The 24,458-nt window shown below is 37.2% G+C and overlaps 1 protein-coding gene across 1 annotated transcript; it reads left to right on the top strand.

Annotated features, from left to right (window-relative positions):
- Positions 1-2,724: 2,724 nt before the first annotated feature.
- Positions 2,725-23,019, top strand: LOC140168281 (D-beta-hydroxybutyrate dehydrogenase-like). The gene is made up of 9 exons (XM_072191636.1): positions 2,725-2,834; positions 7,079-7,279; positions 14,468-14,592; positions 15,503-15,625; positions 16,445-16,548; positions 18,850-18,922; positions 19,316-19,377; positions 19,865-19,912; positions 20,724-23,019. The coding sequence occupies exons 2-9, from the start codon at positions 7,107-7,109 to the stop codon at positions 20,811-20,813; spliced, it is 798 nt and encodes a 265-aa protein (XP_072047737.1). The 5' UTR covers positions 2,725-2,834; positions 7,079-7,106; the 3' UTR covers positions 20,814-23,019.
- The last annotated feature ends 1,439 nt before the right edge of the window (positions 23,020-24,458 follow it).

Raw genomic sequence — 24,458 nt, 5'->3', positions numbered from 1 at the left:
TTGTGTATTGCTGGACAATCACTTCTTACTGCAAAGCGTAAAACATATGTGCGCAAAGCCATCATTTAAATCACATAGACCGAAGCTTGTGCCGCTCTGCATGAGTTCCTTCTATGCTAGGTTCGTGCGTGTTTGCTATGTGAATTTCCACAAGTCCGGTAAAAAAAACTTAGTTGAAGGTGCCATATATACCGGGTGTCCCAAAAAGAGGCTACATGTAGATTTTCGAAAATATTTCAAGTTAATGTTAACAAATTAATATTAGGCCTAATGTTCTTTTCATGACATGTCCTTTGTACATGACATATGCACCCTCTACCACAGGCCTATAATAGGCGTCAATTTAGTACCTTCCTTTATTAATTTTTGTAACCGCTTTAGCCTAGGGCCTAGAATCAATTACGAACTTACGACTTGTAGGCCTATATTCCCAGATGTGCAATATTTAATTTGTCAATATGTTTCTTTTGTGTAAGTTCAGTCATGAAAAATAAATGAGAGAAAAAGAAAAACTACTAAAGAAAAACTACAAAAACAAAGGTGTTCAAATTGCGTGATGTCGCTCTTGACACCTCTGTCATCTTGTAAGATATGGAGTTTAACAGACAATTGAACAAGAAGGGGGAATATATAGCCTAATAATATCTGAAAAAATTGCATTATTTTGTTGTATCATCGGTAAATGGCGTTCATTTTCTACATGTAGGTCTAACCACTTTATGGGACGCCTTGTATGTACCCAATTCAAGGTAAGTAGTTACTTTTTGGAATTATACAATTGTTAAATCATATCTTGTGACCCGTGCAGTAGGCCTATAGGACAAGGCCAATGTGAAATAATGGTTGAATGGTTTTACTTTTTGTAAGATCAGGTTCGTTTTTACCGGGGCACTTTTATACGCGACCAATTTTTCGAAAACCCCCCCGGAAATGGAACCTATAGGCCTAGGCCTATATATAAAAAATAAAAAATAAAAATAAATAAATAAATAAATAAATAAATAAAACATAGAGATAAAAATAATTATTAAAAAAAAAGGATGATGAAAAGCTGACATGGACCGCACTTGAACCACTAATTATGAAGTTCGAAGTGAAGGGCGCATTACACCAAATCACTGCGAGAAAGGTGCAATGGCGATGAGTCAGTTCCGGCTACTTGAGACAATGTGGTGTCCTTGGGACCATGTTCTTCGTGAGGTGGTTGGCATGTTCTGATTTAAATGAAAGATGCTAACCTATTAATGACTAAAATAGATATGAAATTATACAAATCGATTTCACAAGAAAAGTAGGCCCTGTCCAAATTACTGCTAACGGAACAAATTTTAATTCTAGTTTGGCGTTGAAATAGCGGCGTCGCTTTTCAACATTTTTTGATAAAAAACTTAGGCCTAATCTATAAAGTTCACCAAAATGGAAGCTTAACTGAAATTTCAGTCCTTAATTAAAACAGGGATGACGTAAAAAAGTGAACAATATTGTCACGCCACGTAGAAAACGCCACTTTAAAAAGTTGATTTTTACGTGCTTTTCAATGGAGAAGTTATTTGGTGGTCTACGCCCAGAACCCGAGCTTTGAACCTGACAGGTCACCATCACCAGTACAGTGTGAGTGCAGTACTAGGTCAGGCTGCTATCTTATCTTAAGGGCGCATTATACCAAATCACAAGTACCCAAAAGGTGCAAATGAGTTCCGATTCATAGAAGTATAGGCCTACATGACTAGGATATCTACTGGTGACAATGTGGTGTTCTTCATGAGGTTAGCATGTTCTGATTAAAATGAAAGATAGGCCTACTAGCTGAGTGATCACTAACCCAGATAACACACGGACGTCGGTCCGACGTCGGATATAAGGAGCTAGCAAAGTCGACCGGACGTCGGGATTCGTGTCGGGTGCTCATCGGGGTGCATCCTGCCGTCGACACGTAAAGACGTTGTTCCAACGCTGGGCCGTCGTTTTGCCTACTGTCATGCCGATTTCATGCCGATGTGTAGAAAGGGTTGTCCCGACGTGGGGCCATTTGTTTCACATAGATATTTAGCGACGGAATATCTTCTGCCGATTTCATGTCGACTTGAAAAGGACGTCGTTCCGACTTAGGGCCAATGTTTTGCCGGCTACGGACATGCTTACTTATGCCGACGAGAAAAGTACGTTGGATTGTTTTAGGGCCAACTCTTTGCCTACGCTATACTGCCGATGGTATACCAACATAAAAAGTACGTTGGTTTGACTGACACTTTTGCCAACGGTCCTGCTGATCTGATGGTATACCAACATGATGGTCCGACTTACAGGGCCATGTATTTTCCTTCGGATAGGGCCTATAGATACGAAATTTTGACCTATACAAATCGATTTCACCAAAAAAATAGACACTCTGAGAATTAATGCTAAATGGGACGTAGGGCCTACCCGGTTTAATTCTAGTTTTGGTGTTGAAATTCACTTTTCACCATTTTTTAATAAAAATTGAATTGGGCGCATTGGTATCCACTGAAAACCCACCCATCGATATACCAAAATCGCTGAAAAGGTACCCCAAAACCGTGGCACATCCCCGTATACCTTCAACCAGGAAGAACCCCCCCAGGCAGCTGCCTGGCCAGTCGGCCTTGCCCCGGGGCCTTGCCAGCACAAATTAATGTTATATAGATTTAATCAATGGATTTTCAATGGAGAAGTTATTTTGTGGTCTGCGCCCTTAATATCCAGATCAGGACGGTGATTTATTTATGGTAGGCCCCACTGTCGCCAATGTGTTTCATGTCTGGTATCGTATTAGAGAAAAGCTTCAGTTCCGTTCCCGTTGCATGTGTTTTCAGGTTTGTATTTATATCTATTTCATTTTGGTACACTACATGTATTTAATACATATAGCCATATATAAACGCTCAACGCTGTATGCATGATGAAATTGACATTCAGCCGGCACCACCACAACGGTTTTTGTATTGTGTGCTATTCATATGCACTGTTGGTATAATGGCAATACCATTGAAAAACCAGAGAGACAACACGTCCACGGTGGTATAGGCCTATCGCTACACTACAACCAGCGCCCGGAACCAGCGTCATATGTATTCGGCATATTATTATACGTACGAACTCATGTAAAATATTGACGCACAGTAGGCCTATACTTAGGGGCTGTGCAATAATTATGAGCCCATGGGGAGGGTAAAATTGGGGGCAAGAAATTTTTGCAAGCCGAAAGGGGGGGGGGGGGGGGGGGGGGGCCGGGGGGGGGGGGGGCAAGCAATTTTTGGCAAGCCGAGGGGGAGGGCAAGCGATTTTTGGCACACATTCATGGGGTAGGCTAGCTCGAGATACTCTAAAATACAGGTTTACATTTACTATCTTACATTTATCTTGCTGTATTTCAGCTAGAGCTCCAAACGACAAGCTTCCGGGTTTTTTGGAGAACAATACTGTTAGGCCGTATAAAATTAATGTTTTGGTTCTCGTCCAGAGGATTTTCATGAATTGATGAGGGAGGGAGGTGGTTTTTTTTTTTTTTTTTTTTCAATGTAAAATTAGCATTGTCAGGAGTTTTCGGTCTTCTCCAACAGTGCTAATGTGAGATTCTCTAGAATACAAAAAAAAGACTTGGAAGTGATGCTTGTTCTCTAATAAACTTATTTATATGTATGAAGATTTCATAAATCATTCCAAAGTCTAAAAAATTGAAAAATCTAAAAAAAAAAAAAAAATCTGACAAATCCCAGAAATTGAGGAGGAGGGACGAGAACCAAAATATTAATTTTACACGGCCTTAAAGATGAGGAAGAAACCCGCCTCGGAGCCCGCCCTACTCATTATTTCATTGTACTTATTGCAATTTGCCTCCACACATTACGTAATCAACACAAAGCTTTTGTGAGGATTAGTGAGTGGATAAGAAATTGACAGTGGAGGATACGAAGGACACGCCGATTGTTAGTTGTCAATCATGAATTGCCGCAACGTATTAATATTTTACTGCATGGCATTCCGCAAACACCAAGACAAATTATGCCGTATTTTTCCAAAGATCATCTCATATGAAGTAAGCTGAATGCGATCTGTACTTTTGTAACATTCCGATCGCTTTTGATCACCTATTATCGGCGAATTTGCTTGAAAACACGTGAGTTCCTGTTGTGTAAACATAATTAGCATAGACACAAATGAAATTACGATGCAATACAATGCAATTTGAATGCGCAGCAGATCTATAGGCCTAGAAATAACGTTGCCCGGTTTTATGCAGAATTAGACCCTGTCTGGGGTAGGCCTACGTTTTTAATAAAACGCTTTAAAAAGGCTTAGGAAAACAGTACGGAAACGCTTAAATATGCAAATTTTCCTGCTCGCTGCGCTCTCAACATAGGCCTAGGCCTACATCTAGACCATTGAAGGGTTGCAATTTGTGATGCAAAAAATTTGGCATATTCAAGGGGGGGCAAATAATTGTTCGCAGGCCGAGGGGGGGGGGCAAGCGATTTTTGGCGAGCCGAGGGGAGGGGGGGAAGCGATTTTTGGCGAGCCGTTTGGAAATGTTAACCCCCGGCTCATAATTATTGCACAGCCCCTTAGCAGTGGTTTGAAACTTCATTCTTCCACGCCACCGAGATTTTCAAGTTTCGAGTGAGTCCAAGATGGAAAATGGTTCCAACCAAGCTTGGCGCCCCTACCCCCACCGAGAATATTGTAGACGCCCCCCCATTCTTGCTCGCGGAGCGCGCGAAATTTTGGATAAATAAGGCCTACCACTAACTGATTTTGCTTACTAGAAGGTGAATATCGGTCTTAAATGGTCTTTCAATTGATTTTGTGCTGAAATGCGCGCGAAGCGTGCGAAAATTTTGACTTTCATCGCTTGGAAGTTGGAGGGGCGCAGAATCGATGCTGAATTGGTCAATTTGGCGCCCCCCTAAGAGTGGCGCCCGGGCCACGTTGCCCCCCTCTGCCCCCTCTGCATTTTGAAATAAATGATCCCATAGGGGTAGGGCGCAATCGTTATTTACGACAGGGGGAATGGGCATTATTAGGGGGGGGGGGCGATTTTTTTTGGGATCTTGAGGGGGGAACACGAATTTTTTTGTTGAACCAGGAGTGGGGATTGTTCAGTTTTAAATGGAGAAATTCGGGAAAACAAGGGGGGGTCCGAATTTTTTTTGTCGATATTGTTTCCAAAACGCCCATTCCCCCTGCAGTAAATAACGATCGGTCCCTTAAGGAAGGGGTATGAACGTTTGGACAGTATTTATTGTGGGACATTAGAGCACATCAGACATATCGAATTGCATTCTGAATACGAAGAATGTCCTTCTGATATCAAATAATTTTGATTTATTTTGAAATTCGCAATGTAATACACATTTTATGGCAAATCATTAAAAATTGATATTTTGATATTTAACAGTACTTGAAGTAAACTTTATAAATCTGATGATTTATACTTAAAGTGTATGTAGGTGGGATGAAAAGCCGACGATCAATTGAAAATTTTGACCTTTCGTATTGAAGATATGGATTTTGTTTCCCAAAACACCAACAAAAAAAGCTTTTGGGGACAAAATCCATATCTTCAATATAAAAGGTCAAAATTTTCAATTGATCGTCGGCTTTTTCCTCCCAGCTACATACACTTTAAGAATATATCATTAGATTTATAAAATTTATTTCGAGGACTGTTAGGCCTATATATCAAAAATTTGAAAAATACCAACAAATTTTAATAATTTGTCTAGTTTGTATTATATCGTGAATTTCAAAAAATGAAAATTATTTGATATCAGAAAGACATGCTTCGTATTCAGAGTGCAATTCGATACGTCTGAGGTGCTCTCATGTCCCACAAAAAATACTGTCGAAACGCCATAAACGCTCATTCTAGCTCCCTTAAGGCCTATACATGGGTCAAAAATTGAAAGTGTTCAAATATCACTTCAAAGTATATAAAATTATTCGTCTAGGCCCAAGGATCACAGATAATGTACTTTTCTCTCAATACGATCTATAATTCAGAAGTTATGGGTCGCAACAGGTCGCTAGAATTGATATGTAGGCCTAGACCTATAGGGGCCTAATAGGGGTCAGCGGCGTACACAAGGTGGTCGCGTTCCTCCCACTTTTGTCAGGATTGACGTCTATGAATTAGGTCTATTAGGTCTATTATATTTAGGGTCAGTAGGCCTTAGGCCTATACGTATAAAACAAAGTCAGTCGACGGGGGAAATGCCGGTGGGAAATGCACCCAAGCGTTCCTCCCACTTTTGTCAGGATTGACGTCTATGAATTAGGTCTATTAGGTCTATTATATTTAGGGTCAGTAGGCCTTAGGCCTATACGTATAAAACAAAGTCAGTCGACGGGGGAAATGCCGGTGGGAAATGCACCCAAGCGGGGGAATCAGCTATAGGCCAGCTACTGCGAGCGAAGCAAGCAGAAGATTTTAGAGGAGCTGCTAGTAGTAGGGGAATCGAGACTACCCGTGCCCCCCTCCCCGACGCCACTGGTAGGGGCTATAATATATAGGCCTATCTCTGTCTGCAGTGTCTTGTATAATTATTAATGCGGTGTGACAAAACCAGACTAAGGCTAATTAGGCCATTAGCATCAATCCGCCTTGAAATTTGGAGGGCGGGGGGGGCATTCGGCCTGACTGAAAAGAACCAAAATGGGTCCTTTTGCAAAAAGGTAGCACGGGGACGTCCCCCAGGATTGACGTCTATGAATTAGGCCTATTATATTTAGGGTCAGTAGGCCTTAGGCCTAAAACAAAGGCGACGATTTTGATTTATTTAGCCACTTGGAGAAAAATAAAGTCCCGAGCGACTTGTGATTAACTTGGAAAGCCCTTTCAGCCGGCACCGTGACACAATTTTAATTTTGTTGCCTATAGGCCATTAGGCCTAATGCAAGTAAGACTATTTTCCTAGCGGGGTAGGTCTACTTGTTATATGCGATGGGATTGATACAAGTTGAAATGCATTATTAGTGAACCTCTCTTCCCCTTTTGACTGTTCTATTTAGTAAAAAGCCCGGAATTGCTGACATACATTTTACTCCGATTTTACTTCAGATAAAAACAAATAATAAAGTCAGCAGACATGGCCGCCAACGCCGTGTCAAGAGTTGCGTTGATTACTGGTTCTACAAGAGAGCGGGGTATTGGTCTCGGTGTGGCAAAATGCCTGGCAAAAAGAGGGACAGCGATAGTTCTACATGGAACTAGAGATGCTAAAACAGAAGAGGTGCAGAAACACGTGACAGAATTGTCAAAGTAAGTGAAACGTTTTTGTGATAAACTATAGTGTTTGGGCAAAGAGCTTTCGCTCCTTTAAAATTTTGACCTCTTCGTCGTTTTCATGACACATGAATTCATGTCTTTAGTCTGAAATGAAAACGGCGATCATTTACGATGTGATATTGTAGGCCTACTGTTACTCACTGCTGATATCTGCTGTCACTAAATACCAAAATAGACAGTATAGGCCTTTGAGGGCATCCGCGTCCGTCTAGTCGGAAGGTCGTGGGCTCAAAACCCACGCCGGTACATTCCCTTGCTTTTTTCAAGCTGGGTTGTGTGCTGGTCGGGATTTGGGTTTATTTGTTGTCTTGTTTATGTAACACGTTGGTAAACTGTTCTCTCTTTTTTATATTAGACTCACTTACACGACAAGACCGGAACTTGCATCTGGTATTGTTGACATAAAATTGTGTAATACCGTAAAGATTCGCCTACTGTCTGTTCAATTAGCTTAGATTCTTGAATTTTTAAGATATTTGAAAAAATAAAAACTTGTGGCCAAAGTCATCAAAGAAAAGTGTTAGCACAGCCTTAGACCTAACGTGATTTATAGGCCTACTTTTCAAATTCCAAAGTTCAATTTAAAACCCCATTTCTTTTCAATTTTGCCTCATTTTAGGCAGTTACTTGGGTCCACCGAAAGGGTTCGCAACCTTTTTACAAATCGAGTGGGACGGTCCATTCTCAACTTAGGGCATAGACCCTATCCAATTTAGCAAAACAATCTGTCCACCAATCTGTCCACCAATCTGTCCTGCCATTTCAATTGTTATATCGTTCCGGTTATTGGATAAGGTCTATGCCCTAAGTTGAGAATTTTTGTTACACGAAATTATATGGCGCGATTACGTTTTATGCATAACATTATTCTGAGCATTATTTTTTCCTAAATAATGACATTAAAATTATGGATTTCGTTCTTATTTCAACTGGTTTACAATGTAAATTGAGTTTTGTTTAACTTCCCAAGAATATCAGCATTCGCTTGACAATTTCAGATACAGTGACTTTACAAGAATTGTTTTCTGTAACCTGATTGTTTTAAATAATATTTTCTTGTACAAAAGAAGTTCTTTTGTTTCACAGTTTTTTCAGTTTGTATTCAACAAACAAGTACAAAACGAAATAACAAATTGAAAATAATGTGTAGTTTTATGCCTATAGGCCTACACCTTCTCAGACCCATTCGCACAATAAATAAATAAATAAATAAATAAATAAATAAATAAATAAATAAATAAATAAATACGCAAGGAATGTAAGCTGGGCCTATTTTAGAAACCTTAGTTCATAAATAATAATAAACGTAATGTTTCAACAGTAGGGTTTCAACACAAATTAGGCTTACTGGCAAATATTTTGCTGGACAATACTTCCTGATGCGGATGGTCGAATAAATACTATCTCTGCGCATTGTGGCATTCGTCCCCATTGCTCTAAATGGATTGATTAAAAAAGTTTATGGTACCCGACGTTCTACGGCTTTTTATGAAAATATCGCGGGAAAAGACCAAAATTGAAAAGAAATGGGGTTTTAAATTGAACTTTAGAATTTGAAAAGTATAAATCACGTTAGGTCTAAGGCTGTGCTAACAATTTTCTTTGATAACTTTGACCACAATTTTCTATTTTTTCAAATATCAGTAGTAGTAAATACGCCTTTAGGGACCATTTCAAGGTCACACGATTCACGAGGTCAAAGGTCAACTTATGTCAAAGGTCAACCGGAAGTGCCGCCATTTTGAAAAGGTCAACCGGAAATACCGCCATTTTGAAAAGGTCAACCGGAAATACCGCCATTTTGAAAAGGTCAACCGGAAATACCACCATTTTGAAAATTAAAAAAATTTTTAAAAAGTCAAAAAAAAAATTTCAAAAAAATTTTCAAAAAAATGTTCAAAAAAATGTTCAAAAAAAAAATTTCAAAAAAAAATTTCAAAAAAAAAAAATTTCCAAAAAAAAAATTACAAAAAAAAAAAAAAAAATTAAACAAAAAAATTCAAAAAAAAAAAATTCAAAAAATTTTACCAAAAAAAATAAAAAATTTCAAAAAATTTCAAAAAAAAAAAAATCAAAACAATTTGGGAAAAAAATCATGAGGACGTGGCTAATTGCCACAGATGAATATGAATGAGCGAATGTAAATAAGGGACGTTAATATTTAGGGATGTTAATATTTAGGGGACGGTGAAAGGAGTCAATGAGCAGGGAAATGAGCAAATGAGCATGGAAATGAGCAAATGAGCAGCGAAATGAGCGAATGAGCAGTGAAATGAGCAGATGAGCATTGAAATGAGCAAATGAGCAGGGAAATGAGCATGGAAATGAGCAAATGAGCAGTGAAATGAGCAAATGAGCAGTGAAATGAGCAAATGAGCAGTGAAATGTGCAAATGAGCAGTGAAATGAGTCAATGAGCAGGGAAATGAGCATGGAAAGGAGTCAATGAGCATGAAAAATGAAATAAACAAACGTAAGATTCTATCTTCTTTTAAAACTTTTATTAGCAACTTCCAGAAAAGAGCGGTCGATTAACGCGCTTTAATCATCGCTTTCCATCTCGTCATCCTCTTCGTCCTGTTGGAAAAGCCCGGTGAATTGAGATCGATGTTTAGCCAACGTTATTTTCACCGCTTTGCCTACGTCCATGCCTTTATCTGTCTTCTCTTCTAGGTCGATCACGATATCCTGATGAGTTTCGTCACATATCAAATGGACGTTAAGTGCCAAAAATATCCCGTAGCAGTCAAAAAAATCTCGTTTAACGGCCCATACAGTCTTCATATTAGCCTTTTCCCTGGCCAGGTCTTCAGCCATACCTTCGTTGACGTACTTTTCGTATTTTTGGGTCCTCATCTCGCGAGTAGCAACTCTGGCCCGTTTAAGCCATTCTCGATACGTGACATTATCCTCCAACTCCACGTCGCTATCTTCTCCGGATGTCGCGCTTCCCCGCTCGGAATCATCCGTCTCCGAATTTTCGTGTTCGGAATCGTCCGTCTCGGAGCGTTCCTCCTCTTCGCCGTGCATCATTTTCACGTGTCTCCTCAAGTTGAATGATCGATCGAAATGTTTGTCGCACGCGTGACAAGAGTGGGGTTTGAACGCTGAAATAGAAGCCATGCATGCGTCGACTCCTCGAGAGTTGATCTCCAAATGACAAGAACGAGGTGAAACCGACCTTTTTATAACCTGCTCTTTGACACATTTCGCTGCTCATTTGCTCATTTCACTGCTCTTTGACTCATTTCGCTGCTCATTTGCTCATTTCACTGCTCATTTGCTCATTTCACTGCTCATTTGCTCATTTCACTGCTCATTTGCTCATTTCACTGCTCATTTGCTCATTTCACTGCTCATTCGCTCATTTCACTGCTCATTTGCTCATTTTACGTGCTCATTGACTCATTTCCCTGCTCATTTGCTCATTTCCCTGCTCATTTGCTCATTTCGCTGCTCATTGACCCATTTCCTTGCTCATTCGCTCATTTGCTGCTCATTCGCTCATTGCACTGCTCACTTGTTCGTCAAAGGTCACGCGGTCCTGTCAGGGTCAAAGGTCAACCGGAAATACAGCCATTTTGAAAAAGGTCAACCGGAAATGCCCCTCATTAATATTCAGATATGCTAATTAGCCACGCCCCCTCATTAATATTTATATACAGCCTGTCTCAAAAAAAGTTGTGCAAGTGAAAAGCGCCCTCTTTGGCAATTAGAAAATACCGTTGTGACACAATGCTTACATCAACGTCACGGGCGCAGTCTTAGCTCTCAAATGCCGTTAGTTCTGTTCAATTTGCTTGTTCCAATTTCGAGATATGTTTATTTAACAACGAAAGGGTAAAATCACAATTGTGCCACTTTTACTAGGGAAGAGAGCTGTACATGTAAATCAATGATAGCTGATGTTGATGCGTCTAATGCACTCCCCCTTTCGGGGCGCATGCATTAGACGCATCAACATCAGCACGCGGGCATTATTTTGTCTAATATCTCTCCCAACAAGTAATACGCTTTCATTAACCTATAACATGTATAAGTGCACAAGATTTGTTTGTCTTTTAACATGTCTTAAACAGTATTTACCATGATAAAATCATTGACACGCTCATGCAGAACAGCAGAATGTGAAATCCATTTTTACAGCAGAATGTAAAATATTTATTTATCTTTTAATCTCTTTTAAGTGGAAAAAGAGAATCATCATTCCTGCATCATGATAAAACAGTCAAAACAGTCAAAAATTTGGTGTGTTGTGTAATTGATACATTCTTTTGATTTCACGAAGGAACTCTTGATAAACTTGATGCTATCACTGTTACATGTAAAGCCATCTTCCCTAGTAAAAAGTGGCACAATTGTGATTTTACCCTTTCGTCTTTAACTAAACATATCTCGAGATTAAAACAAGCAAATTGAACAGAACAAACGGCATTTGAGAGCTAAGACTACACCCTGGACGTTGATGTAAACATTATTTCACAACGGTATTTTCTAATTGCCAGAGAGGGCGCTTTTCACATGCACAATTTTTTTTGAGACAGGCTGTATGCATGAGCTAGCTCGCGAATATACATGAGCTCATGCATATATAAATATTAATGAGGGGGCGGGGCTAATTAGCATATCTGAATATTAATGAGGGGCATTTCCGGTTGACCTTTTTCAAAATGGCTGTATTTCCGGTTGACCTTTGACCCTGACAGGACCGCGTGACCTTTGACGAACAAGTGAGCAGTGCAATGAGCGAATGAGCAGCAAAATGAGCGAATGAGCAAGGAAATGGGTCAATGAGCAGCGAAATGAGCAAATGAGCAGGGAAATGAGCAAATGAGCAGGGAAATGAGTCAATGAGCACGTAAAATGAGCAGTGAAATGAGCGAATGAGCAGTGAAATGAGCAAATGAGCAGTGAAATGAGCAAATGAGCAGTGAAATGAGCAAATGAGCAGTGAAATGAGCAAATGAGCAGTGAAATGAGCAGCGAAATGAGTCAAAGAGCAGTGAAATGAGCAAATGAGCAGCGAAATGTGTCAAAGAGCAGGTTATAAAAAGGTCGGTTTCACCTCGTTCTTGTCATTTGGAGATCAACTCTCGAGGAGTCGACGCATGCATGGCTTCTATTTCAGCGTTCAAACCCCACTCTTGTCACGCTATGCGACAAACATTTCGATCGATCATTCAACTTGAGGAGACACGTGAAAATGATGCACGGCGAAGAGGAGGAACGCCCGAGACGGACGATTCCGAACACGAAAATTCGGAGACGGATGATTCCGAAGGGAAGCGCGACATCCGGAGAAGATAGCGACGTGGAGTTGGAGGATAATGTCACGATCGAGAATGGCTTAAACGGGCCAGAGTTGCTACTCGCGAGATGAGGACCCAAAAATACGAAAAGTACGTCAACGATGGTATGGCTGAAGACCTGGCCAGGGAAAAGGCTAATATGAAGACTGTATGGGCCGTTAAACGAGATTTTTTGACTGCTACGGGATATTTTTGGCACTTAACGTCCATTTGATATGTGACGAAACTCATCAGGATATCGTGATCGACCTAGAAGAGAAGACAGATAAAGGCATGGACGTAGGCAAAGCGGTGAAAATAACGTTGGCTAAACATCGATCTCAATTCACCGGGCTTTTCCAACAGGACGAAGAGGATGACGAGATGGAAAGCGATGATTAAAGCGCGTTAATCGACCGCTCTTTTCTGGAAGTTGCTAATAAAAGTTTTAAAAGAAGATAGAATCTTACGTTTGTTTATTTCATTTTTCATGCTCATTGACTCCTTTCCATGCTCATTTCCCTGCTCATTGACTCATTTCACTGCTCATTTGCACATTTCACTGCTCATTTGCTCATTTCACTGCTCATTTGCTCATTTCACTGCTCATATGCTCATTTCCCTGCTCATTTGCTCATTTCAATGCTCATCTGCTCATTTCACTGCTCATTCGCTCATTTCGCTGCTCATTTGCTCATTTCCATGCTCATTTGCTCATTTCCCTGCTCATTGACTCCTTTCACCGTCCCTAAATATTAACATCCCTAAATATTAACGTCCCTTATTTACATTCGCTCATTCATATTCATCTGTGGCAATTAGCCACGTCCTCATGATTTTTTTCCCAAATTGTTTTGATTTTTTTTTTTTTTGAAATTTTTTTTGAAATTTTTATTTTTTTTGGTAAAATTTTTTTTTTTTTTTTTTTTTTTGAATTTTTTTTGAAAATTTTTTGAAAATTTTTTTGAAATTTTTTTTGAAAATTTTTTTTGAAATTTTTTTTTTGAAATTTTTTTTTTTTTTTGAAAATTTTTTTGAAAATTTTTTTGAAATTTTTTTTTTTTGAAATTTTTTTTTGAAATTTTTTTTTTTTTTTTGAAATTTTTTTGAAATTTTTTTGAAATTTTTTTTTTTGAATTTTTTTTAAAATTTTTTTTTTATTTTTTAAATGTTGGTATTTTCGGTTGACCTTTTCAAAATGGCGGTATTTCCGGTTGACCTTTTCAAAATGGCGGTATTTCCGGTTGACCTTTTCAAAATGGCGGCACTTCCGGTTGACCTTTGACATAAGTTGACCTTTGACCTCGTGAATCGTGTGACCTTGAAATGGTCCCTAAAGGCGTATTTACTACTAATATCTTAAAAATTCAAGAATCTAAGCTAATTGAACAGACAGTAATGGCGCACTTGAGCTCCTTTGCCTTGGGGTAAATTTCATGTGCAAATAGAGAGCTCCCTCCTCTGAAACCTCAACAAGAACTAAAGTTCCGTGCCCTTAATATTTGCTTGGTGGGAGTTTTACGGGAGGGCACTTTTAGGTTGTGTCTAAAATTCCACTTAGGCCTATGTCAAGGGAACCCATAGCGCCATTTGGCGTATCTTTACGGTATGTTTGCAAATGCAAATGCCATGCAGTTTGTCGGATTTTTAGCAAGCTCGTCCGAAAATAGATCCTTCATGTTATTATTTTGTGTAAGCTAATCCTAACCCGAAGCCTAACCCTAAACTAACCCTAACCGTAACCTTAATTTCGTTAATTACATGAAGGAGTAACCAGCTTTGAGATGTACAAAAGTAATTATTTTGTTATGTTCATATTTGGCGAGATTGTATGATAATGCATGATGCAGCATCATCAACTTTTATTTCCTTAGACAGTTCAATGTAGCCGTTCACTACACCCAAGCTGATTTGAGTACAACAGATGGAGCTAGTAGTTTATGTCAACAAGTGGACCAGATATATCCGGATGGAATTGATATATTAGTTAACAATGCAGGTAAAGTGCTGCTTATACTTAGGCCTATAAGTTATTGCAAAATTATTTTTGAAACACACTTTCTTCTGATTCTACAATAAAAATGTTCTTCATCGTTGGTGAGCATTGTTTAGAGGAGCATTTTTTTTTAAATTCTAGCATCCTCTTTTTATGGTATGTTTGAGTAGATATCCACGAAATAAAGTTTATTTTCCAAATTTAAGTTGATTCCCATTTTGCGTTTGCGAGTTATTAGGCCTATGTATGTTACATTGGTCCATAGGCCACTGTGCTGTATCTCGTAAATACAAATTTGACGATACTTTCGTTAACCCTAACCCCACCCGTGGTTTTTGGCTATCGGAAGGAAAGAAGGAACGAAAAGGAGAGAAGATGAAGAAGAAAGTCACTTGGCACCCCTGGATTCGAACCTCGGACCCCTCGCATGCCACGCAGAAGATCCCCAGCATGTAGCTACACAGGGGACGTTGGCCCGGCCAACGATTCCCTGGGTATATATGACTTGGTCTGATTGCGTCATCAAGTCCCGTGGAATGCATGCACGCAGAGTGGTTTTAATAGTGAGCTTTAGTGAGTCCTAGTTGGGTTAGGGTTAAGGAGGCATATAGGAAAAACATGCATGGTCAGAATGAATCTGCAAGAATTTTTTTTTTTTTTTAGAAAAGTGGGGGATGGGACTATGAATGACAAAATGCCCCTTTAAAAAAATCTTGACAAATCTATAGGCCCGCAGTCTTGTCAAAGTTGAAATTATTATATTAGCCTTTTTGGTAAAGAAATATTGTGTTAATAGAATATACACGTTAGCTTAAAGATTTTAATAATTATTGGAACTTCGGAATTATGTTAGAATTGACACGTTAGCCTATACATTTTAATAATTGAACTTTGAAATGCTTTTTTTTTTCAGGAAATCAACATATATCACTTGTTGAGGATTTTCCTCTTGACAAATGGGATACTTTGATTACGACTATGCTTACTACGCCATTTATGTTAACTAAACATTTTGTACCTGCCATGAAAAAGAAAGGTAATAATAAAGATGATAACTTTTTATCGGAAATCCACACGCATACTTAGACGCGGGCACATAACACAAATATATAGGCTACATATTATACAAATAATCATCCAACACCCCCACCCATCTACCCCAACCTACCCCTTACACAGATATAACCACATAAATAAACACACACCCCTACTCACAAACATTCAACAACTGTGACACACCCACCCCTCCACAATCAATGCAGATCAAGTTATTCCACCAAATCTAGTATTTTACAAAGACATGCAACGGGTAAGCCTATACTATAGGCCTACATTGTGTGCAAATTGTCGTCATCGAGTACTAAAATGTGGTAAATACGTACATTCGAGGAGTAGGCCTACTACGTTGTGGGAGTAAAAATATATTCATTCACATTTTGCCCGTAATACAACAGTTTACTAAGGACACAGTTTGAAGTGTGCGGAGGTATTAGGATCACGAGTGCCCCACCCCCATACACCTAAATTGTTGATGCTGGATGTTGTTATTAATTGTCATGACTGTAGGCCTATGCTTTAAAATGTTTGACCAAATTTTAATACTAGGACAACCATAAAAAATTGATAATAACCATAGGCCCATATGTATATTAACGAGTTGCTCGGACAAGAACTTTGTTCAGTTTTGTTCTTTCTTAGTTACAATTATGTGTAACACATGCTTATTATCAGGTTTTTACGGTATATTGTATGTGAGCCTAGGCCTACCTATAAATGTACAACATTAAAATTAATATAATAATACATGTATATGAAGCTAGTAATAATTTTGTGTTTTATTGCATTCCATTTATAGGTTGGGGTCGGATCATCAACATTTCATCCCGTCTAGGTATGAATGCTGTCAAATTCAAATCAGCATACTGTTCTGCTAAACATGGTATGCTTGGTTTAACAAAGGTAAGAACTTAGTTAAGGGCTCTGGTAACAATGTTTGCACAGTATTTTTTGTGGGACATGAGAGCACATCAGACATAGCAAATTGTATTCTTATTACGAGGTATATACTTCTGATATCAAATAATTTTGATTTTTTTTTAAATTGGCGATATAGCCCCTAATACAAATTTTATAGCAAATTATTAAAAATTGATGTTGTTTTTTTTAAATTAATGAAATGTACTGAAAGTGTATGTAGCTGGAAGGAAAAGCCGACGATCATTTGAAAAGTTTGACATTTCGTTTTGAAGATACAATTTTTTCCCCAAAAGACCTCAATTTTCTAGATCTTTAATACGAAAGATCAAAATTTTCTAGTAATCGTCGGCTTTTCCTCCCAGCTACACACGCTTTAAGTAAATATACCATTAGCTTTATAATTTTTATTGCGAGGACTGTTTTAACAAAAACTGTCAAAAATGTAAATTTTTAATAATTTGTCATAAAATTTAATTTGTATTAGGCCTATATCGCAAATTTCAACAAATCCAAATTATTTAATATCAAAAGGAAATTCTTTCAGAATGTATGTGCTCTCATGTCTCACAATAAGTATTGTGCAAACGTTCATACCAGAGCCTAAATACACTATGACCCAAAATGATAGTATCCTCTTCGATTGCATAGATCAAAACATTCATTCAACAATCAGAGCACACGGTTGTGGAGTATGAGTTTTTGCCGGGAGTTTTTGTACCCATACAAAAGGTTAAAGAACTGTGTCCTGATAGATTAGCATATGTTTGAGATCGTATGATTATTAGGCTAATGAAAGTTGATTCCTTGTTTCCCGTTACCCTACTCCGCTCAAAAACAATTGCCGACCAAATATTTCATTATTTTGACTAAAATGTTAATTTCTAACAAACTTCAGCATACAAATAAATAATTATGGTTTTAAAATATCATAAATCTCTTTCTGTTGATTTTCAGGGATTTTCTTTGCAGTAGGAGCATGGTATATGGATAATAATGAATTAATAATGAATACTATTACCTACTCAATTCTCTGTCCCGCACTTTTTGATCTGCTCTGATCTCATCCCGTAAAAAACTTTTGATATTTTAGTTGTACAATCACCTTCATGTGGTTGTAAACTACAAACTGTGATTTATCAAATGTATATGGGTAGTTATTGGTTTACACCTGTGACAGATGAAATAATGAAATGGTATAAAATAATGAATAATGAAATGGTCACCTACACAGTCATGAAAAATTATGTAATGGGAAACAAGGAATCGACTTTCATTGACCTTATGCATTCCAAAGTTCGATATATGCGTTAGTATAAGAATGTTAGTGCAGCTAAAACACATAATGAGACATGTATCATGAACAAGTATATTGGAAAAATTATCAAAGCTGAGTATAATTGAAGCACAAAACGAATTTTTGATTTTCCTGCAAAAAACCCAAACATATTTATCAACTATTGTTGTAATACTTAAATAGTCATGAGAGTAGAATTTTTTTTTCAAATACTTTTGGAATTTGATTACAAAACAAAAAGCCAAAAAAAAAAATAAATAAATAAAATAAAAATAAAAAAAAAATTAAAAAAACCAAAAAAACAAAAAACAAGCAAAACAACAACAAAACAAAACAAAAACAAAGGTAATACCTTAAAATCTTGTTTACAAGCATATAGAGTGCTTTTGATGAAAGCTAAATTATTCCAGGCGCCATCCATCGACAAAATTATAACATTATGGAGTTTGAGCAAATACATTACTGATACAAACATACAAACAAGTATTTACTGTAAGACCAATTTATTGTATTGGCATATTAAAGGAGGATTTCGTGATCCTAACATCCTCTTTTTATGACATTTTGCAATAGATATCCACGAAAAAAGCTTATTTCCAAAATTTCAGTTGATTCCGATTTTGCGTTTACGAGTTATGCATGATTATGTGTATTACACTGCTCCATAGACAATGTGTTGTAATTTCGTTCTGGTGCACCAGAACGAAATTCAAATTTGGCGATATTTTGCTGAACGAATTAATCTGCAAGAAATATTTGGTACATAAACATTATGTAGCCAGAGGTATCCAGTGGTGTAAAAATCTCAACTTTTTTGGGAAAAGTGGGGGATGAGGCTGTGGATCACGAAATGCCCCTTTAACAGATGTTTCTTATTAATTTAGATTTCATCAAAAACACTCTATGCTTGTAGACGAGGTTTTACAGTACTATATTTTAAAAACGACTTTGTATTTCAATATTACTATGACCTTTTACTGTTTAATTAGGTTGTCGGATTAGAGACGGCAGGAACAGGGGTTACATGTAATGCCATATGCCCAGGATGGGTCGCTACAGACAGTAAGTATCTTCCGTAAAATAAGTCGTAGATGCATATAATGTAAGTATCACAGGGGTGTGAGAGGCCTCAGACATAAAACCAGGAAAATTACTATAAAAAAAGCTGAAAAATAGCGCAAAATCAGGGTAAAAACGTCAAATATGGGCTCAAAATAAAAGAAAACATGTAAATTTTGGCAATAAATAAAGAGGAAATCAGCTGGAAAGAGGAACTCTAACACACCTGGTATCAAAATGAGGAAATCTGTACTTTCGTCTATAAAGATGCTTTAGCGAATAACGTATGGTATTAATTAATTAATTGATATTTTTAAGGTAAGGTAATTAAGGTTAGAGTTTTAGTACACATAATATTATAACAGTAATACCAGAATTTTGTCACTTGTTTTTCAGTCTATTGGATGCAGGTAGATAAAAGAATGAAAGAAAAAGGCATCAGCAAGGAGGCTGCAGAGGTAAGTTTTACTAAACTATAAAAATGAAAAACTTGGCATCATATGGACCCTGATGGATAGCATGGAAAAAGACCAGAAAGAGGAGGAGAATAAGATCAGTACAGAGCAAACAGAATTTAGAGAATTACCCCAAATGGTCGTTTGATAGAGTGAAGCAGCAAATAAAAGACAAACAACCAAAACCGAGTCAGAAAAAGAAGGAAGACACACCATCCAAAGGTATACCCTACATTGAATCCTTGTTGAAGAAAATTTAAAGAATTTTCAGGAAAGATAACATCTCCCCAGCCATGAGACCTACCAACACGCCTAAAAGTCTGCTGGTCCACCCAAAGGACAATAAAGACATTGAGCAGACCAGTGACAGTACTTCTTTGTAAAGGAAGTGACACGTCTTTTGTTGGGGGATACTGAAAGACACTTCGGGAGCTATATTATTATTTTATCATGTTTATTGTATTCACTTTCCGTTTTATTTTTCTTACAGGCTGAAATCATGAATAATCCTTCCAAAGAACTAGTCACTCCAGAACAGGTAATAAAACAATGAATCCACCCCCAACACACACACACCCACATGTATTTCTTGGCAAACTCCGCGGACATGTTTATTCTGATTTTCTGCACCTAACTGGACTCATTTTACATAAATGATTGTTTTTGATTTTAACCTATCAACCAGGGACTTATTTTTATATCAACAATAGATGATCCACTCTCAAAATCATTTTGGCCGTTTGCAGTCAATTGCACATCTCACTTGCTAAACGGGAATGGTCCCCGGTTGCAGTATTAAACGTCCACGGTTAATGTATATACTTGAAAGTTTCACAAAAGCGTCTACGTTTACCGCAAACACTACTCGCACAAATAAAGATGATAAACAAGGCTTATGGTGTACCCTGGTGATGTACCACGCAAGGATACTTAAGGGTAGACTAGGTATTGTTGGTCGAAGCAGCCAAATTATCAATTTTCATTATCTAAATCAATATATTATTGAAAAATAACACTTCGATGTTTTACAAAAGTTCATTATACAAATCATATACTTCGAAAAGTTGCTTAATTTATTGTTGTTAATGAGTTATGTACGTTTTACAAAAGTGTTGTTTGTTTCAGCTCTCTTTACAACATAACTCAAGAACTACAGAACCTATACAAGTATCTCTGTGCTATTTAAATTCTTCTATATACTCACTATGAAATGATCAATGCAATTTTTGCTAAAGCTCACTACCTTTCGTAAGATGCTGTGAACTACCAAATCGCAACAGTTTAAAATAGTTGCTAACCTTAAGAAATTGTTATATACGATTTTTTGTCTTCTTTTTCTCGTCTCTCAGATTGGCGAAACAGTAAACTTTTTATGTTCACCGGCTGCTGACAATATCACCAGCACATCGATACCCATCGACGGGGGCTTGTCTGCCTGATTTGATACAATATTAGCCATTACCCTTCAGCAAATTAAAAAAGATGACAATGTTAACTGATCGATGCTGACGATAGAAATACGCATCTTCTATATCAAAAGCATAAATCTTCTATATCAAAAGCATTTACTGTACTGAAATACAAACAATTTTTTATCATTGTTTATGGGAAAATCATTCTGGTGTGTCATTTATTTTTTCATAATGCTATAACTAAAGCTACTTGAGGGAAACATAAGATTTTTTTATTATCATTATCAAATAAATTTAAAATGTAAATTGGCCTATAAATAGGCATGTCCACTAAAAATTGAAGTACTTTTAAATTGATTCAGACCTAACTTATTGGCTGGGAATTGATGAAAGAAACATTTTGGCGTTTAAATAATCTTAATCGGACGTTTCATTCCAGAGATATGGCCTTTTGAGTGTTACGGTTTTATATAGGGCTGCTAGAACATGTTAAAAAGTTAAAGTCCAAAAAGGATTACTAACAGAAAGTGCAATTTTAAGGTACTTTTTCTTAATGTATTTATTAACTAGCGTTATCTGGAACATTATATTTGCTTATAACAACATGAAAATAAGATCATCCTGAAAATTTAATCGATTTTGTTGACACACAACAAAAAAAATATAAGACCTCAAAACCCATGGTTTGTTTGGTGAAACCGCAAGCATGATCATAGATGGCCGCCATGGAAAATATCTCCATAGAGGAGATGAACAATAAGTGCATTATTTCAAATGAATGGCGGTAGTCTTAAACATTGTTCAATCTTTTACGGTCAGCACATTTTATCTTCAAAAATTATTATATTTCATCATGGCATAAGTTTGGTAATATTAATCACTACCAATTTTGAGAAATTTGCTCCAACTCAAAGGTTATCTTTAATACATTGAGCAATACACTGTGTGTGCATGGAAGCCATGATCCCAGGGCCATGATGGATAGCATATGAAATGGACATGGTAGTGAGAAGTGCATGATTTGAGATGGGCCGCGGTAGGCTTAAACATTCTTAAATTTCTTAACATCCTGTACATTTTGTCTTCAAAAATAGTTACATTTTATGACTATGTAAGTTTGCTTGTCTGATTCACTCCAAATTCGGAAATAATTGCGTTTGAACACGTGATGCACGGAATGGTGTCACTTCAACCTGTTGTAGTTCTCATCTCATTAAATTTTTCATTAAAAAAAGTTGATCTCTGCATGGAGGAAGGTCCTCTCTATTTACTGACCAATCAGGAAAAAGTTTGGTTAATGTTTTCCGTGGAATCAGGAATTTCTTGAAACACCCTGATATAGGCCTACATTTGGATCAAAAACAAGTATGTACGCCATTTAACAGGCCTGGGATTTCTTGTATCGATCAGTTTCTCCATAGACAATACGTGTGTGAGTGCACGCACACAGTAAATGAAAAATCGTTCTAGTGGAAACTGTATGGACAGTGGACATCCCTACTATAAAGATTTGGAAATCGCCGAGTACAGCAAGGTTGTCTTTGGGTTCGAACCACAACATCGCCCGGACGTCATTGCATATTTGGACAAGCTTAGGTGCTTTACATTTAGGTAGCATAATGTAGGGGCTCCCACAGGTGGGAAACATGATTCAGTTTCGAACTGACATTAAGGCCTATCATTAAAAACAATGTTTGCAAATTTTGAGTTAATAGTACTCCAGCAGTTTTGATATGAGAAGCAAATCAACATATTGGTTGCGATTTTTGAAATTATTGTATGTCGTTGTTGATGATATATTATATTGTTATCATAGGTGCCTTCGTTGAAGTTGGTTCTAATACATGTATAAAGACAAATGGAAAACTAAAAATGCACATGACTATGAGTTTGTATATGGATTGCAGTTTACCGTATTTATTTGATTGTAATCAAATCTCAAACATACTTCACATCATCAGTATTCACAGCAACAGAAATACCTACAATCTGAGTGCACACATAATTGGAGTAAAATATCAACTTTCTGGTGTAAAGAACCAATACTCTGATTATAAATCGCCAACATTCCCCTTGGATCAATTGGCCAATCCAGGTGCTTTTTGTCATTCCTTATTGAAAGTTGGGGATGAGGCGACTCTTTCATTGTTCACTACTTTTGAACATTCATTATAGCACATATTGCGAGATTTTTTGATTTACCAAAGGCAAGAAAATGACAGGTCTATATACTATAGCTTATTTAGAATATTGACCTCTTATGGTAAAAGTAGGAAAAGACTAACATTCCATGTTTCCAATAAAATGACAAAAATTATGAATAATTTTGGCTATTAAATTGTGGCATTAAAAAGGTGACACATGCGAGAAACCCACGATTAACTTTCATTAGGCTATTTAATAATCCAGTTGAAATTTATACACCTCTGTGGGAAGACATAATCTCGCACACATAGGGGGGTAGATTTCAAATGGAGTCATCACCTATTCTGGTAACTCCATCTGAGATTCACATTCCATCTGTGAAAGATTAAGGTCATGTCTTCCGTAGGGGGGGTATGGATTTCAACTGGAATAGCACATTTGCCTTACAGTAATACCAGTGTAGGTAGAATTTTAGTGTAATTGACAACTGAAATTTACATTACTATCACACATGATGGAATGAACAAAAGGAATCTTTTTGACTATTTTACAACCAAAAGTGCAGTGCTTGAATTAATAATAAAGCTTTCATAGTATTCAAATATCCAGTTGTACATATTAACCTATCTTTCACCAGCCTCATTTGCTGCCCATTTTTGCGTTTTTCTCAAAAAATTATAGCGCATTGGTGACAGGTAAGATATTTATATTATAGGGGCAAAGACTACAACTACTGCACTGAAAATTCAGCAACTCAAGGAAAGTAGTTATTGATTTATTGATCAAATATTGGTTTTCCCTCATTTTTGACTGTAACTCCACAACTGCTGTCTGTGCTGAAATAAAATTTCCAGTGCAGTAGTTGTAGTCCTTGCCCCTATAATATACATATCTTACTTGTCACCAATGCGCTATAATTTTTGAGAAAAATGCAAAAATAGGCACAAAATTGGGCAGGGGTGTAGTACCCCTTAAAAGTCTCACTATGAATTTTAAAATCCTTGCTCAACTTTATCCTGGCCAATATTTTAAAAACTCCGAACAACCAATAAATGTAAATGGATAGTGCTCAATCCATCTAATTTGACATCAATATACTAATGTAGCCTTACATGTACAAAAAATACATTCAAATTAAAACAGGTCTAAAGGTCTGACACCATGTGCATGTCATCCCTGCATATTAAATTAAGTACGGTACCGTATATATATACTTGGTACATAATCATAGGAAATTACCTACCAATTATACCACATGTTGCCAATTTCAGGATTGTTTGTGTCATTTGAACAGGTTGTCTAAGCAATTGAATGTCAGACAGAAATAATATTTTCACATACATTATTCAAATTTGGAAAAAATAAATAAAAACAATAAGTGAACATGCAAACTCCTTCTCTTAAAGAACAAGAGGCAGTATAGTAAAAATGAACCATATGGAACCTGTAATAAGTAAGTTTGGTTGGGGTTAACTTTTGCATGCAGGACAAACTGTGGAAGGTCACTTTCAGAATTGCTTGTCTTTG

The sequence above is a fragment of the Amphiura filiformis genome, chromosome 13 (assembly GCF_039555335.1).
Source record: "Amphiura filiformis chromosome 13, Afil_fr2py, whole genome shotgun sequence".
In the NCBI taxonomy this organism is placed as follows: Eukaryota; Metazoa; Echinodermata; class Ophiuroidea; order Amphilepidida; family Amphiuridae; genus Amphiura; species Amphiura filiformis.
This window is presented reverse-complemented; position numbering and strand designations above follow the sequence as displayed.

Coding starts and splice junctions, on each gene's coding strand:
- LOC140168281 (XM_072191636.1), top strand. CDS start 7,107: ATGGCCGCCAACGCCGTGTCAAGAGTTGCGTTGATTACTGGTTCTACA. Junction 14,593..15,502: donor TATATTAGTTAACAATGCAG/GTAAAGTGCTGC, acceptor TTTTTTTTTCAG/GAAATCAACATATATCACTT. Junction 19,378..19,864: donor TCAGCAAGGAGGCTGCAGAG/GTAAGTTTTACT, acceptor TTTTTCTTACAG/GCTGAAATCATGAATAATCC.